Source organism: Vanacampus margaritifer, chromosome 7 (genome assembly GCF_051991255.1).
Source record: "Vanacampus margaritifer isolate UIUO_Vmar chromosome 7, RoL_Vmar_1.0, whole genome shotgun sequence".
NCBI lineage: Eukaryota > Metazoa > Chordata > Actinopteri > Syngnathiformes > Syngnathidae > Vanacampus > Vanacampus margaritifer.
Genome location: NC_135438.1, coordinates 5,579,958 through 5,592,651, shown reverse-complemented (window position 1 = coordinate 5,592,651; position 12,694 = coordinate 5,579,958). Strand labels below are relative to the sequence as shown.

The window sequence follows — 12,694 nt, the reverse complement described above, 5'->3', positions numbered from 1 at the left end:
TATGAATTGTACTTTTTCTTTTTTTTTCCCCAGAATAACTTATTTTTAATTATTTTTATTTTTATTTTATTAATTGTACTTTTTCTCCTTTTTTGGGGGGGGGGATAGCCCAGTATTATTCTCCCCAAGTCATGTCGTGTCCTTGGGCAAGGCACTTCACCCACATTGCCTCCAGTTCTACTCACAAGGTGCGAATGTTTGGTGGTGGTCGGAGGGGCCGTTGGCGCACACTGGCAGCCTTAAGTAGTTTACCGCCACCCGAGTGTGAGTGCATGAATAATGTATCTATTCCATTGTTAAGCCTCTTTGAGTGTCATGAAAAGCGCTTTATAAATCTGATGCGTTATTATTATTACTTTAATCGGATACTTCAGGAGACCAGAGAAAGGATCAAAGGAAAGAAAGCTGAAACTATGAAATGTATTATTTCTATGGGAATTTTTATTTTTTTTTAAATCAATATCCATTGGGCCCTAGTTATTTTCACATTTTTGATTTTTAAAAATTAACAGTGGCAAAAGTGAGGATAGCATTTTACTGCATGTGCTTGAGACGTGAGTCTTTTCACATTGACATTCAATTCTGTATTAGAATCCAAAAATGTATAGGGTGTCCATAAAGTCTCTTTACCATTTCAAAAATTTATTAAAAATGCAATCGATTAGATTTTTTTTTATTTAGATTTGTTCTATTGTATTCAGCGTTTATTAAAGTTTTTTTATCACACTGCATTTGTGTGTTTCAGGGATGCTGTTTGTCAAAGGTCAAAGGTCGCCCTTTATCTAACACTGTCCCTGTCTCCATAAATTTCTTGTGCCATGCACGAATTGACGGACGTGATGGTGGATTTCTTCCATACTTAGTTCTGTAGTTTCGCTGAGTCTGCCTATCCGATTTTGTTTCAATAAACCATGAGACACGTTGCGCCTTCTCTTGAGGGGTAGCCATTTTGTAGGGGTTCATTCAACATCACCTCTTTGGCAAACAGAATCCCTGAAACACACAAATGCAGTGTGATTAAAAAAAAAACTTTAATAAACACTGAATACCATAGAACAAATCTGAATAAAATATCTAATCAATTGCATTTTTAATAATTTTTTTAAATGGTAAAGAGACTTTATGGGACACCCTGTATACCAAAACAATTCAAGCCAAAGAAAAAGCAAAACACATTTGTGGAGTCAACCTTCAGATGATCACTGAGCTGAACTCCGGCAAGATGCTCCCAAATCTCGCGAGATTTGCGAAGTCGTATTTGTCCAAATAATCCAACTTTTTTTGGACAAGTCGTATTTCCCACTGCTTTCCTTGACAATGCGCCGCAGGTACGAACCCTCGTGTTGATCCCTCCGCCGCTTCTTGCCGTATCACCCCCCCCGGGCCGATGAGCCGCCGCGGCGAAGTCGCCAGCATGTTCTCGATCGCTAAATCCGACCCAAAGGTTGCGTCTCCTTTTTATATGGATATCACCTTTTCTATATTTAAACCCCGGCGGTGCCCGAATCGCCTCATTTTCACACCTAATGAGTGAAGCAACCTGAAACAAAAGCTCCGGTGCTTCCCTGTGTTTAATCTGGGGTGTATTTAGGTCACATCCCTAACAAATGCACGTTGCACACCCAAAATGATGTTTCCAAACAACGTATCAAGCACAGGAGAGCTTTTTAATTACAGTACGTGTGGCCCCAAGTGTCCAATTCCCTTTCATATCAGTCTCCCGTGGCTTAAAGGGGAGAAAGGAGGGATGGTCTCGGCTGCAGGGGGGAGGTAATTATCAAGGAGAGAATAGGCTCGCACCGGCTTCTCTTACCTGAGCCCCACTTTGCAAATGTGACATATTCATTATCGGAGATAATCAAATGCAAGGTTTTTGTACGGCGATGCCTTTGTGCTTGGACTTTTTTTCATCTATTTCGCACCCATGTTGTTGTTGTTGTTATTATTCCCCTGTTTGATACATTTGATTTTCAAACAAAAGTGAGAAGATCAAAGATCAGCAGCAGTTTGTTTTTTTTTTTCTCTCACGTTTTTCGCCTCACCTTGAACGGTGGCCTACATCGGAGTGCTTCCGAAACCGGGGACAACGATTTTGTCATGCTTTTATCGTAAAAAAAAATAAATAAATAGTGTAGCGGTTCACACAGCTGACTTTCATGCGCTCATGTTTCAGCTCGTTAAGCCCTGCGCTTGACATGTGACCAGTTCAAAGTTTGAGATATGAGCGCTGTGTGGTGGCGGTCAACTTAACTCAACACACTTTTCAATGAGCAGCAGTTTTGTAAGTACTGAATAATTCATCAAAAAAAAAAAAAAAAAAGAAGCTTGAAGCTGTTTAATGTCAATGCCAGTTGAAATTTACACTCTGAAAACAGTTGGGTCAAAAACGGACCGATCCTCTACTTGGGTCAAGTCAAGAAATGTCTTTTGGTGTAAAACTACTCATAAATATTGGTCAGATTCTTTACTTGTTCCAAAAAATTGGGTCATTTTGTATAAAACAATCAGGAAAGTTGGGTCAAATTGATCGGTCAAGTGGATCGGTCCATTTTTTTTATCCATAATTGGGTTACTTTTGACCCAACTGTTTTTAGAGTGTACTGTCAAATTGTTTTTAACAATCAAACAACGTTCTGCAAGCTTAATGCTAACATCCTGTGTACTTGAAAATGCTATCGATATGCTAATGCTAATGGTTAATATTGATAGTTGCGGTTTTGTAAGCAATAGATATTTCTACGCAAACAAATCCATATTATCCATCCAATAAAATGACTTATATTACAAGATCTTCAGTTACTTACAGTAGTTGTGTAAGTCGTCGTTTGTGTACATGTCTGTATTATACTGCCTCCTAGTGGCCAAAGCCGGCACACCAAAATGACAGTGGAATGAATTGCAACATTAAATTAGGATGCACAAACTGTTTTCTATTTAAAACAAGTCAACCCAAAAGTATTCTTTACTTTAATATATCGTATGTGCTACTAGTCTAAACCAAGGTTATTTTATAGAAAACTAACGATAAAACTAAAATTCAAAAAAACTATTTTGTTAACGAAATAAAATAAAAATGAAAATGCTTTTTAAAAAACGAAAACTAACTGAAACTACATTTTATATTTACAAAACTAACTAAAATTAACTATAATTATACCAAAAATTTCCTTTGTTTTAGTCTGTGGTAATTAATTTAATACATGAGCTTTTGGGGATGATTTAAAATTTAATTTGAGGTATTTTTATTTCGATATTAACCGGAATAAAGTGTCTTGCAGAAGCGACATCATCTAGAAGCAGCCAATAAAAAAAGCAACTTCAGATGATGTCGCTCGTAGGCGACAAATTTGCCTGCTTGACTTTTGGCTCCAATGGTTCGGCTCGCCTGCTTTTTCATTTAACTCAGCCGAAATGCAACACTAGGTGAGAAATGTTACTTTTTTTCATTTTATCATGGTGTTTATTAAATATTGTGCACAAGTAATACACATAAAAATAACTAATACTGAAACTAACTAAAACTAATCTTTTTTTTTTTAATAAAAAATAAATAATGAAAACTAACAGAATCACCCTGAAAACTAACTCCATTTTTTAAAAAAAATCTAATAAAAACTAACTAAAATAAAAATTCCAAATCTATAATAACCCTGGTGTAAACACAGCATTCTGATTAATATTGCATTTGTGGAATTTGAGTTAAGCATCTAAATCCACACATTTTTATCCATCTCAGGGGGCGGCCATTTTGAAAATAGCATCACAGTTTCTCAGGTAACAACCAATCACGGTTCGGCTTCAGACAACAGGTGAGTTGTGATTGGTCGTTACCTGAGCCGATGTCACTTTAGCTGCTAAAGTAAACAACGGAAATGGTGGCTAGTGATAAATTGTTTTTGTCATTTTGACCTCCAGCAAACTTGCCTTCTCGCCATTTTGCTTCATTTATTGTTTTTATTTCATAACCATTCCATACAGTTCAGATAGCGGCATACTGTCACGTATGTTGTGTTATGTGAAGTTATGTCGAATATTCATGAATGAAGAAAGCGATCCAGTTTTATACTCGGGTGTTGCCAAAGGGGTCGCCATTGTAGAGTGATGTCACATTGTAGTCCGAGTTCAAGGGGGCGTTCCCGAACACACTTCCTGGTTTGAACTCGGAAAAAGTCTGACTTCCGAGCATCCTCGAATGCAGCATTTCATCCGACAGGAAGTGGCAAAATGGCCGCCCTTGATGTGGATAAAAAAACTGTACTGTACGTACAGTGTTTGCTATAAATGTCATTTTTGCGAATTTAATGTGTTTAAAAGGAGTGGGCGGGGCCAAACAAGTTTTCTTAATCTCTGCCGCAGATTTATTTTTTCAACTACAGCGTTTAAGTTGCCTGTTTTTTGGCTCCTTTTTCATATTCAGCAGCCTGACACCGTTTCCCCAAATTGAGCCCTTGAAAATAATTGTGCTAACCTGTTCCGAGGGAAAAGACAAAAGAGTCGAAATGATGGATCTGTCTGCTGACGGAGGGGGGGGAGAAAGAAAAGAAAAGGAGAAAAAAAAGTTGGCGTGTGTAACGCCACAAGCAGACAATGGCCGCTGGAGTGCCGCAAACCCCACCCCCCCCCCCCGCCCTGAGGTGCGCCCCGGGCTACGGAATAGCAATGTCATTTAATTGGCTGGTGAAAACACCTTTTGCTTGCAGAGCCGCTGTCCTTGTCCTCACACACACACACACACACACACACACACACACACACACGCGCGCGGGCCGTGTTGTCAGTGTCAGTGGCTTTCCATGTCAGTTCACTTCTAAAACATGTTCATGGAATCACAGCGAGACAAAAGGTCTGCTCTGCGGGGCCTGTTGAATAGTAATGGGCGTGAGTTATCATGGCTTAATGCTGCTGTAGCAATTTGCCTGTTGCCAAGGGGGACAGGACCTTCTTGGGGGGGGGGGGGGAGAAAAAAAAAAACAAGCTGGTCGGGCTTGCTTAGCGCCCTTTTTGACACTCTGCGCCGGCTCTCGCACTCCGCCGAAGGGGACAGGGGTCGGCCCCAGCTAAATCAAGTGTAGCATAACATTAGCGGCCGGCTGCTAACACCTTTGCCTTAAGCGGCCCAGGGGATGCGGGAGAGCAGGTGCAGACCCCTGCGCACCTCCAAACCACACTGCAGGGTAGCAAGTGTGCAAGGGGAGAGAGGAGGAGAGAGTTGGACGGGGCCAACGCAATCCAATGTGAATATGATAATATTCCATAACGAAAATCTTCTCGGTGATGTCCTTGACTTATTAGAATTAATCCAGGCTGTATAAAACCCGACTTTTTTTCTTGTTACATGTTTTTTTGTTTTTTGTTTTTTTTTTATAAAACAGCACTGTATTGTTTAAAAACAGACTACACTCTAAAAACAGTTGAGTCAAAAATAACCTAACTATGGGTCAAATATGGACAGATCCTCTACTTGGGTCAATTTGACCCAACTTTCAAGAAATGTCTTTTGGTGTAAAACTACTCATAAATATTGGTCAGATCCTTTACTTGGGTAAAAAAAAAAAAAATTGGGTCATTTTGTATAAAACAACCCAGAAAATTGGGTCAAATTGACCTATAAAGTGGATCAGACAATTTTTGGGTTACTTTTGACCCAATTGTTTTTAGAGTGTAGAAAGACTTTTTAAGAAATTACTTCTTTTTTTTTATTTTTATTCAATTCCATTTCTAGAGTGTTTAAACAACAACTGCCACTGTAACAACGTGTGCAAAAATATATATTTATATATATATATATATATATATATATATATATACATATATTTATACCAGGGATAGACGATTATCGGTGAAAAGGCCGATACCGATATTGAATCTGAAAGCCGATCAAGTTGGTATCTCACCGAGTGGTCAATGCTTGCGAACATAGCGAATTTAGGGTTTTCCTTTTCACTTTTTACATTTTTAAACACTTTTTCAACATATTTCGAAGTTGCCCATCTGATACTGTATATGTTATCTACTACCTTACATTTCTTAAGCGATTTTAAAAAAAAAATCTAAATTATTGTCTGGTCATAATACTTTCATGATGGTAGCAATTTAACTCTACTTCACTTTATTTATGTGCATTATTTTCATTGGAAAATGACCAAATCCAAGGTCAAGGGTCAGACCTTGGATGTTTCCCTGTAGCATCGTATTCTCCCCCAAAAGGGAGTCAACATCCAATTGTAAGACTCCATCTAGATCACCTGTTGTTGTTTCTAACCCAGATTCCCACCTTGGTGGTGCGAATCTAATCTCGGGCTCGCATTCCCACCGAGGCCTTCCCGTGTCACGGCCGCCTCCGTTACACCGCGTGTTGTTTAGGCCTAGTTAGTGTCTCCGATTGCAATTAGCTGATGAGGAACCGGCGCACCCTCGCGTGGGTGTGTCTTTGCGGGACCTCCAGAGCCAAGACCTCCCCCCGGGGACGAGGGAGGGGCTTTTGCCGGGGGGGTGTCGATGTCTCAGCAGTTCCTTTCGGCACTGGCGGATCTCCGAGGAGCCGCGCTGTGTTTGATGTTGCAACGGACTCCCAGTGCACGTACGTGCAACGCTGCCCGGCCTTGTGTTGCCATCTCCTGCTACCTTTTAATGAAGAGTAGGGGGGGGGGGGGCAGCTTTCAAGGGACGGGGGGACCCTTTGAATGTGTGATTTTTATTTTTTTTTTTCGTTTTTTTAGCTTCTCACTGTCCAGACAATCATGCCGATTGATCTGAAGGTGGTTTTGAAGCTCACCTCACCTCATCAGGTGTCTTCAAGATATGGAGATCGCTTCTGTTAGTACGAGGGATCCACTTTTTATGTATTTTTTTTTAAATGGCAAATGAATTCGATTGATCGGCCAGCCCTAATTTGTAGTCAATAATAATTTTCGGGCCAATTAGTTGAGATTGGATCATTTCCCACACAGTGATTGAGAATGACTGAATCAATTAAGATGCTCTATGTTCCATGTTTGGACTATTTTGTATCCTTCCAACAAGAAGAAGGCACATATTCTGTTTTGAATGTACAAGAAATGGTTCTTAAAGGTGTGTTTGGATGAGTTTGGTATAAAACGGGTCTGCAACCTGTGGCTCTGGAGCCATATGCGGCCCTGCAGTTCCTCTACTGTGGCTCCCCGTTGATCTCTAAAATAATTAGTAGATTTTTTGTTTTGTCTTTTGTCTATTTTTATTTTTTAGATAAAATATTAAATGACTGATTTTGATTTTTTTTTAAATCACAAAATGTCAGTCCAATTTTTTTAAGTAAACAAGAGAAATGAAAGGTAGATAAAATTACCTAAAAATGTCCAAAAAGTGGCCATAAAAAATGTCCATGAAATGGCCAAAAATGTTGGAGAATTTACCAAAAAAAAAAGGCAAAAAAGAAAACATTTAAAAGGAAACGATAAAATTTCCAAAAAGCAAAAAAAAGGTATCTTGAAAATTACCATAAAATGTCTACAAAATTACCAAAAATTGTCAGAAAAGTGATTTGAGAAAAAACAGGAAGGAAAATGTTCAAAAAGTGACCATAAAATGTCAAATAACAATAGAAGAAATCCCGAAAAGGACCATGAAATGAACAGAAAATTGCCAAAAATTTCTGAAATTGATAGCAAACAAAGGCAGAGAAAAAAATGTGAAAAAATCGCCATAACATGTCACAAAAAAGGAACAAAGGCAGAAAATTACTATATGTCCATAAAATTTCCAAAAAATGGCAGACATTAAACGAGAGCCGAAAGTTAGATGTCATAGTTTTTAAAATTACCTAAAAATGTCCAAAAAGGAAGATGGAGAGCAGAAAATGACCATGAAATTGCAAAAAAAAATCAGAAATTGATAGCAAACAAAGGCAGAGAAAAAAATGTGAAAAAATCGCCATAACATGTCACAAAAAAAGGAACAAAGGCAGAAAATTACTATATGTCTATAAAATTTCCAAAAATGTCAGACATTAAACGAGAGCCAAAAGTTAGATGTAATAGTTTTTAAAATGACCTAAAAATGTCCAAAAAGGAAGATGGAGAGCAGAAAATGACCATGAAATTGCAAAAAAAAATCAGAAATTGATAGCAAAAAAAAAAGGCAGAAAAAAATGTTTTAAAAAATCGCCATAAAATGTCCAAAAAATACCATATGTCCATAAAATTTTCAAAAATGTCAGAAATTTGACAAAAAGGCAGAAAATCTGAAAATAATTTTTTAAAATCATACATAAAAATAAGACGAAAGGTAGAAGAAACATAAATCTCAAAGTATTGGATGCTGCATATCTTTTAATGCTTGGGCCCTCTACATTAGATTTAACACTCACACCCTGTTTTGTTCATCACCCCCCCCCACCCCTCGCACCCCGCCCCACAGATCCCCTCTGCCGGCCAACTAATGGAGGCTTTGCGCGTGAAGATGAAGGAGAGGAAAGTGCTGACAGAAGAGCTGGCCGCGCTGGCAGCAGCAGCCGCAGTCAGCGAAAAAGCTTGACTTGACTCCCCGGGCTGAGGCTGGGAAAACTGTCATCCTCTTCTTTTTCCGACCCCTCCCTCCCCCAACCCCGCCGCCCTCACCCCCACTCGGTGGGAACTCGACCGAGCTGAGCCTCAGACCCGCTGCAGGCCGAGCTTTTGTAACGAGCCCCTCAACATCTGCGTCGGAGAAGCGCCTTTTAGCCCCCGACTCCTTCATTAGGACAAATTGGTGATGAGGCAAATGCTTACGCTCATTTTTCAAATCTTTTTTTTTTTTTTTTTATCATTTGGAACTTTAAGGGGCAGGACCTTGACCCGGAAAATGCCAAGTTGACACTTTGACAAATAATAGTAAACTTTTTTTAAAATATTTTACCTTTACCTTTTTATCTCCTTAAAGACTAATATAACGCAAATGTGTCTTTTTAATTGTTTGTATACAAAACAAAGTAAATCTGTTGTCTTCTATTTCCGTAAACTTGTTTGAGTTGTTACATAACAAAAGTTTCTCAGCTCATGAGTTCAATCAGCTAGGCTGGGTGAATGTCCAGAGCCACTTTCAAGTGACTGCATCATCCCAAATGCTGTTGTACTGAGGCACTATCATGCTGAGTGACCCGCGACCCGCATGGTGAAAACGCTTCTGAGGTCAGTCAGCATCAAAAGGTAAGCAGAGCTGCAGTGAGTATTGTTGGATTCACAGATTGCACACGCACTTAATTGCTCGTTGAAGTTGTGTATAAAGTCGCGCTTGACTGAAACAGGATTTTTTGGGGGCCAATTTTTTCTTTTTTGGGGGGGGGCGATGCCAATTCCAATATTAGGCAAAATAAAATTCAGATAACGATTAATTGGACAATTAATTAAAAAATATATATAATGACCAAAATACTGTTTTTTTTTTAGTCCTTTAAAGATATAAGTTACTGGAAGAACGTTTGACTGTTTTCCAAGACAATTTGGCAAAAAAAGGCAGATTTTTTTTTTCTTTAAATGTTCGTTTCAGGGCTGCAATGAACAATTATTTCAGTAATCAATGAATCGGATTTAAAAAAAAAAAAAAAAAATCGAATTTTCATCCCTTTTAAAAAAAAAAACAGGAAAATATTTCATATCAAGAGTGATGTAAAAGCAGTTATTTTATTTTGATTCAAAACAAAGATAATTAGTGTAATTTGTCAGCTTTCATGGAGGACTGTAGAAATTGCAAAATAATAAAGCACTTTTTTAAATCAAAAATTAGATCCAAACAATTCATGGATTCTCAAAAATAATTATGATTTGATTAGCGATTAATTATCTATATTAATCGTTGCACCTCTAGTTTGTTTGATTATCATAATCTTTGTCTTATGTTTTGGAAAATTGGCCGATTTTTGCAGATTTGAAAAGCGCTATTATTGCCCACTTAATTTGACTGGCCGATTAATCGGTTGGACCTTAGTATGAAGCGCCAGCTGTGCGAGTGGAATGCTTTTATTTTTTATGCCCACTTGCCTTTTTTTCCCCCCACATTATGAACTCTGCTCCTGCAAGTAGAAGCTACACTAGAAAATGAATAGAAGTTGTTAATTCCATTTCAAATGTGTCCAATTTGCTTTTGAACTTGTATTCTTCTTTTTTTTTTGCTCCTTCAGTTCAAGGGCCATGAGCTGTTTGGCGAGGGTTTCGATTTGGCGTGCGTCTCTCCCTCTTCTACCGATTGACAGCCGAGCGGGTGGGCGCCGACCCCGCGCCGTCGACATGGCGAAGACGCACGCGCAGCCCGCCAGAGAGCTTCCATCCTTGACACCTGAACGTCCGCCTCTCTTGTTATTCATGTCGAAGGTGCAACGCGGCTCTCCGCCGTCCTTGGCCCGCCGCCGTCCTCCACTCGAGACCGCACACTTTTCTTTTTAAATCAGCTCCTCGCCTTTTTTTGTTTGCCTCTCTCTCACTCTCTCCATATTATGTATAAAAAAAAAAAAAAACAGAATTCCACTTTTTAATCCTCTCACCAGCGCCGCCGCCACCCTCCGACCCGCCCCCCCTGCTCGAGCGTATGCTAATGATGTCGTTTTCCTTTATCTTTTTATAATAAAGGATTAGGCCAGGACTGTCTCGGGCTGCATCTCGGGGACCAATTTAGCCAAGATCCAGGAGAGACGAACCCTGGTGGTTAATTACCATTCATTAACATAGTTTGCATCTCCTCCGCTCCAATACCCACGAGCCAGCTATTGTCAATATTTGTCCCATATAAATTTCTGCCTGTTTTATTTTTTATTTTTTTGTGTATGTGTGTGTGTGTGTGTGTGCACCCCCCCCCCCCCCCTTCCTTTTGTCGCTGTCCTCCAGCGTCGCTAATGACAAACATTAATAACTGGCAGTGGCCCCGTCTTCCTTTTGCGCACTCAACATGTTTGTGCCCCCACCAAGGTATTCTATTTCTGTGACATATTCAAATGACCCCCCCCCCCCCCAAAAGCCCCTTTAGCTGCGACCCCCTCGGGTTTAATTAACCTGGCCTTGCCTGCGATGCTCCCGCAGTGAAGACGTTAAAGCCATCTTGAGCGCACGCACACACGCGCGCAAATGTCCCACTCCAGTCGTCTTTTTCTTCTCGGCAAGTGTCGGAATGGGGTGCCGTTCCCTTTCTTCCCCACGTTTCATTCTCCTCATCTTCCACTTGTCTCTCCTTGTTCTGCTCTCATTAAGAGCGAGGCGTCCGCCGGGAACGACTTTGATCGCTTCTTCCAAATGCAGACTTTTTCTCTCGCCTGTTTATTCATTCCAGCACAGTCAACTCGGTGTCATTTCCCCTCCTCTTATCCCCATGTCTCCCTTTTTTTTCGTCTTCTTTTTTACTTTATCCCAACTTTCTCTTTGCGGGAAATTGTCAAGGTCAAATCATCTTTCCCCATTGAAATACGATCAATCAGTTGCAGCCCCCCCCCATAAAACGCCAACAAACAGTATTTTAAAAATTGCAATCTACAGTATTATACTTTATAAAAGTACGACGGCGTATTAGGGCCGCTTTATAAAGTGGCAAATTTGCAAGAAAAAAACTCCGAAACTTATGACAAATAGAAAAAAACGTGTAAATTTGCCACCGTATAAAGTCGCAAATTTGCGACTTTTTTATAAAGTGGCAGATTTGCGAGAAAATAAATTCTTACGACAAACACGCGTAGTATTAATTTTTTTTTTTGAGGGTGTTGGCAATATTCCAAGAAAAAAAACTTGTACATTTGCGACTTTTTTTAGAAAGTGGCAAATTTGCCACTTTAGAAACTTACGACAAACACACGCAGTAATACTTTCTTTTTTTTTTGAGGGTTGGGGCAATATTCAGAGAAAAAAACTCGTAAATTTGCCACTTTATAAAGTGGCAAGATTGCTAGAAAATAACTCAGAAACTTATGACAAATACATGTAGTAATATTTTTTTTTTTGGAGGGTGGGGGCAATATTCCGAGAGAAAAAACTCACAAATTTGCGACTTTTTTTATAGTGTAAAATTTCCCACTTTATAAAGTGGCAGATTTGCAAGAAAAAAAACTCCAAAACTTATGACAAATACATGTAGTAATTTTTTTTTTTCGAGGGTGGGGGCAATATTCCGAGAAAAAAAACTCGCAAATTTGCGACTTTTTTTATAGTGTAAAATTTGTGTGGGAAATTTGCTAGAAAAAAACTCATATATATATATATATATATATATTTATTTAGTTATTTTTTTATAGAGGGTGGGGGCAATATTCCGAGAAAAAAAACTCGTAAATTTGCCACTTTATAAAGTGGCAAGATTGCTAGAAAATAACTCAGAAACTTATGACAAATACATGTAGTAATATATTTTTTTTGAGGGTGGGGGCAATATTCCGAGAGAAAATTTGCCACTTTTATAAAGTGGCAAATTTGCCACTTTATAAAGTGGCAAGTTTGCAGGAAAAAAAACTCCAAAACTTATGACAAATACATGTAGTCATTTTTTTTTTTCGAGGGTTGGGGCAATATTCCGAGAAAAAAAACTCGCAAATTTGCGACTTTTTTTTATAGTGCAAAATTTCCCACTTTATAAAGTGGGAAATTTGCTAGAAAAAAAACTCCGAAACAGACAAATACACGTAGTAATATATATATATATATATATATTTTATTTTTTGGGAGGGTGAGGGTCAATATTCCGAGAAAAAAAACTCGGAAATTTGCCA

At 38.9% G+C, this 12,694-nt stretch overlaps 1 protein-coding gene across 1 annotated transcript in view; it reads left to right on the top strand.

The window, feature by feature from the left end:
- Positions 1 to 8,973, top strand: part of cntln (centlein, centrosomal protein) — a 127,407-nt gene extending 118,434 nt beyond the window's left edge. Inside the window, exon 26 of the mRNA XM_077571002.1 lies at positions 8,395 to 8,973. Within this exon, the coding sequence (XP_077427128.1) occupies positions 8,395 to 8,511 (117 nt within the window). The 3' untranslated portion in view covers positions 8,512 to 8,973. The remainder of the gene's footprint in view (positions 1 to 8,394) is intronic.
- Positions 8,974 to 12,694: the final 3,721 nt, after the last annotated feature.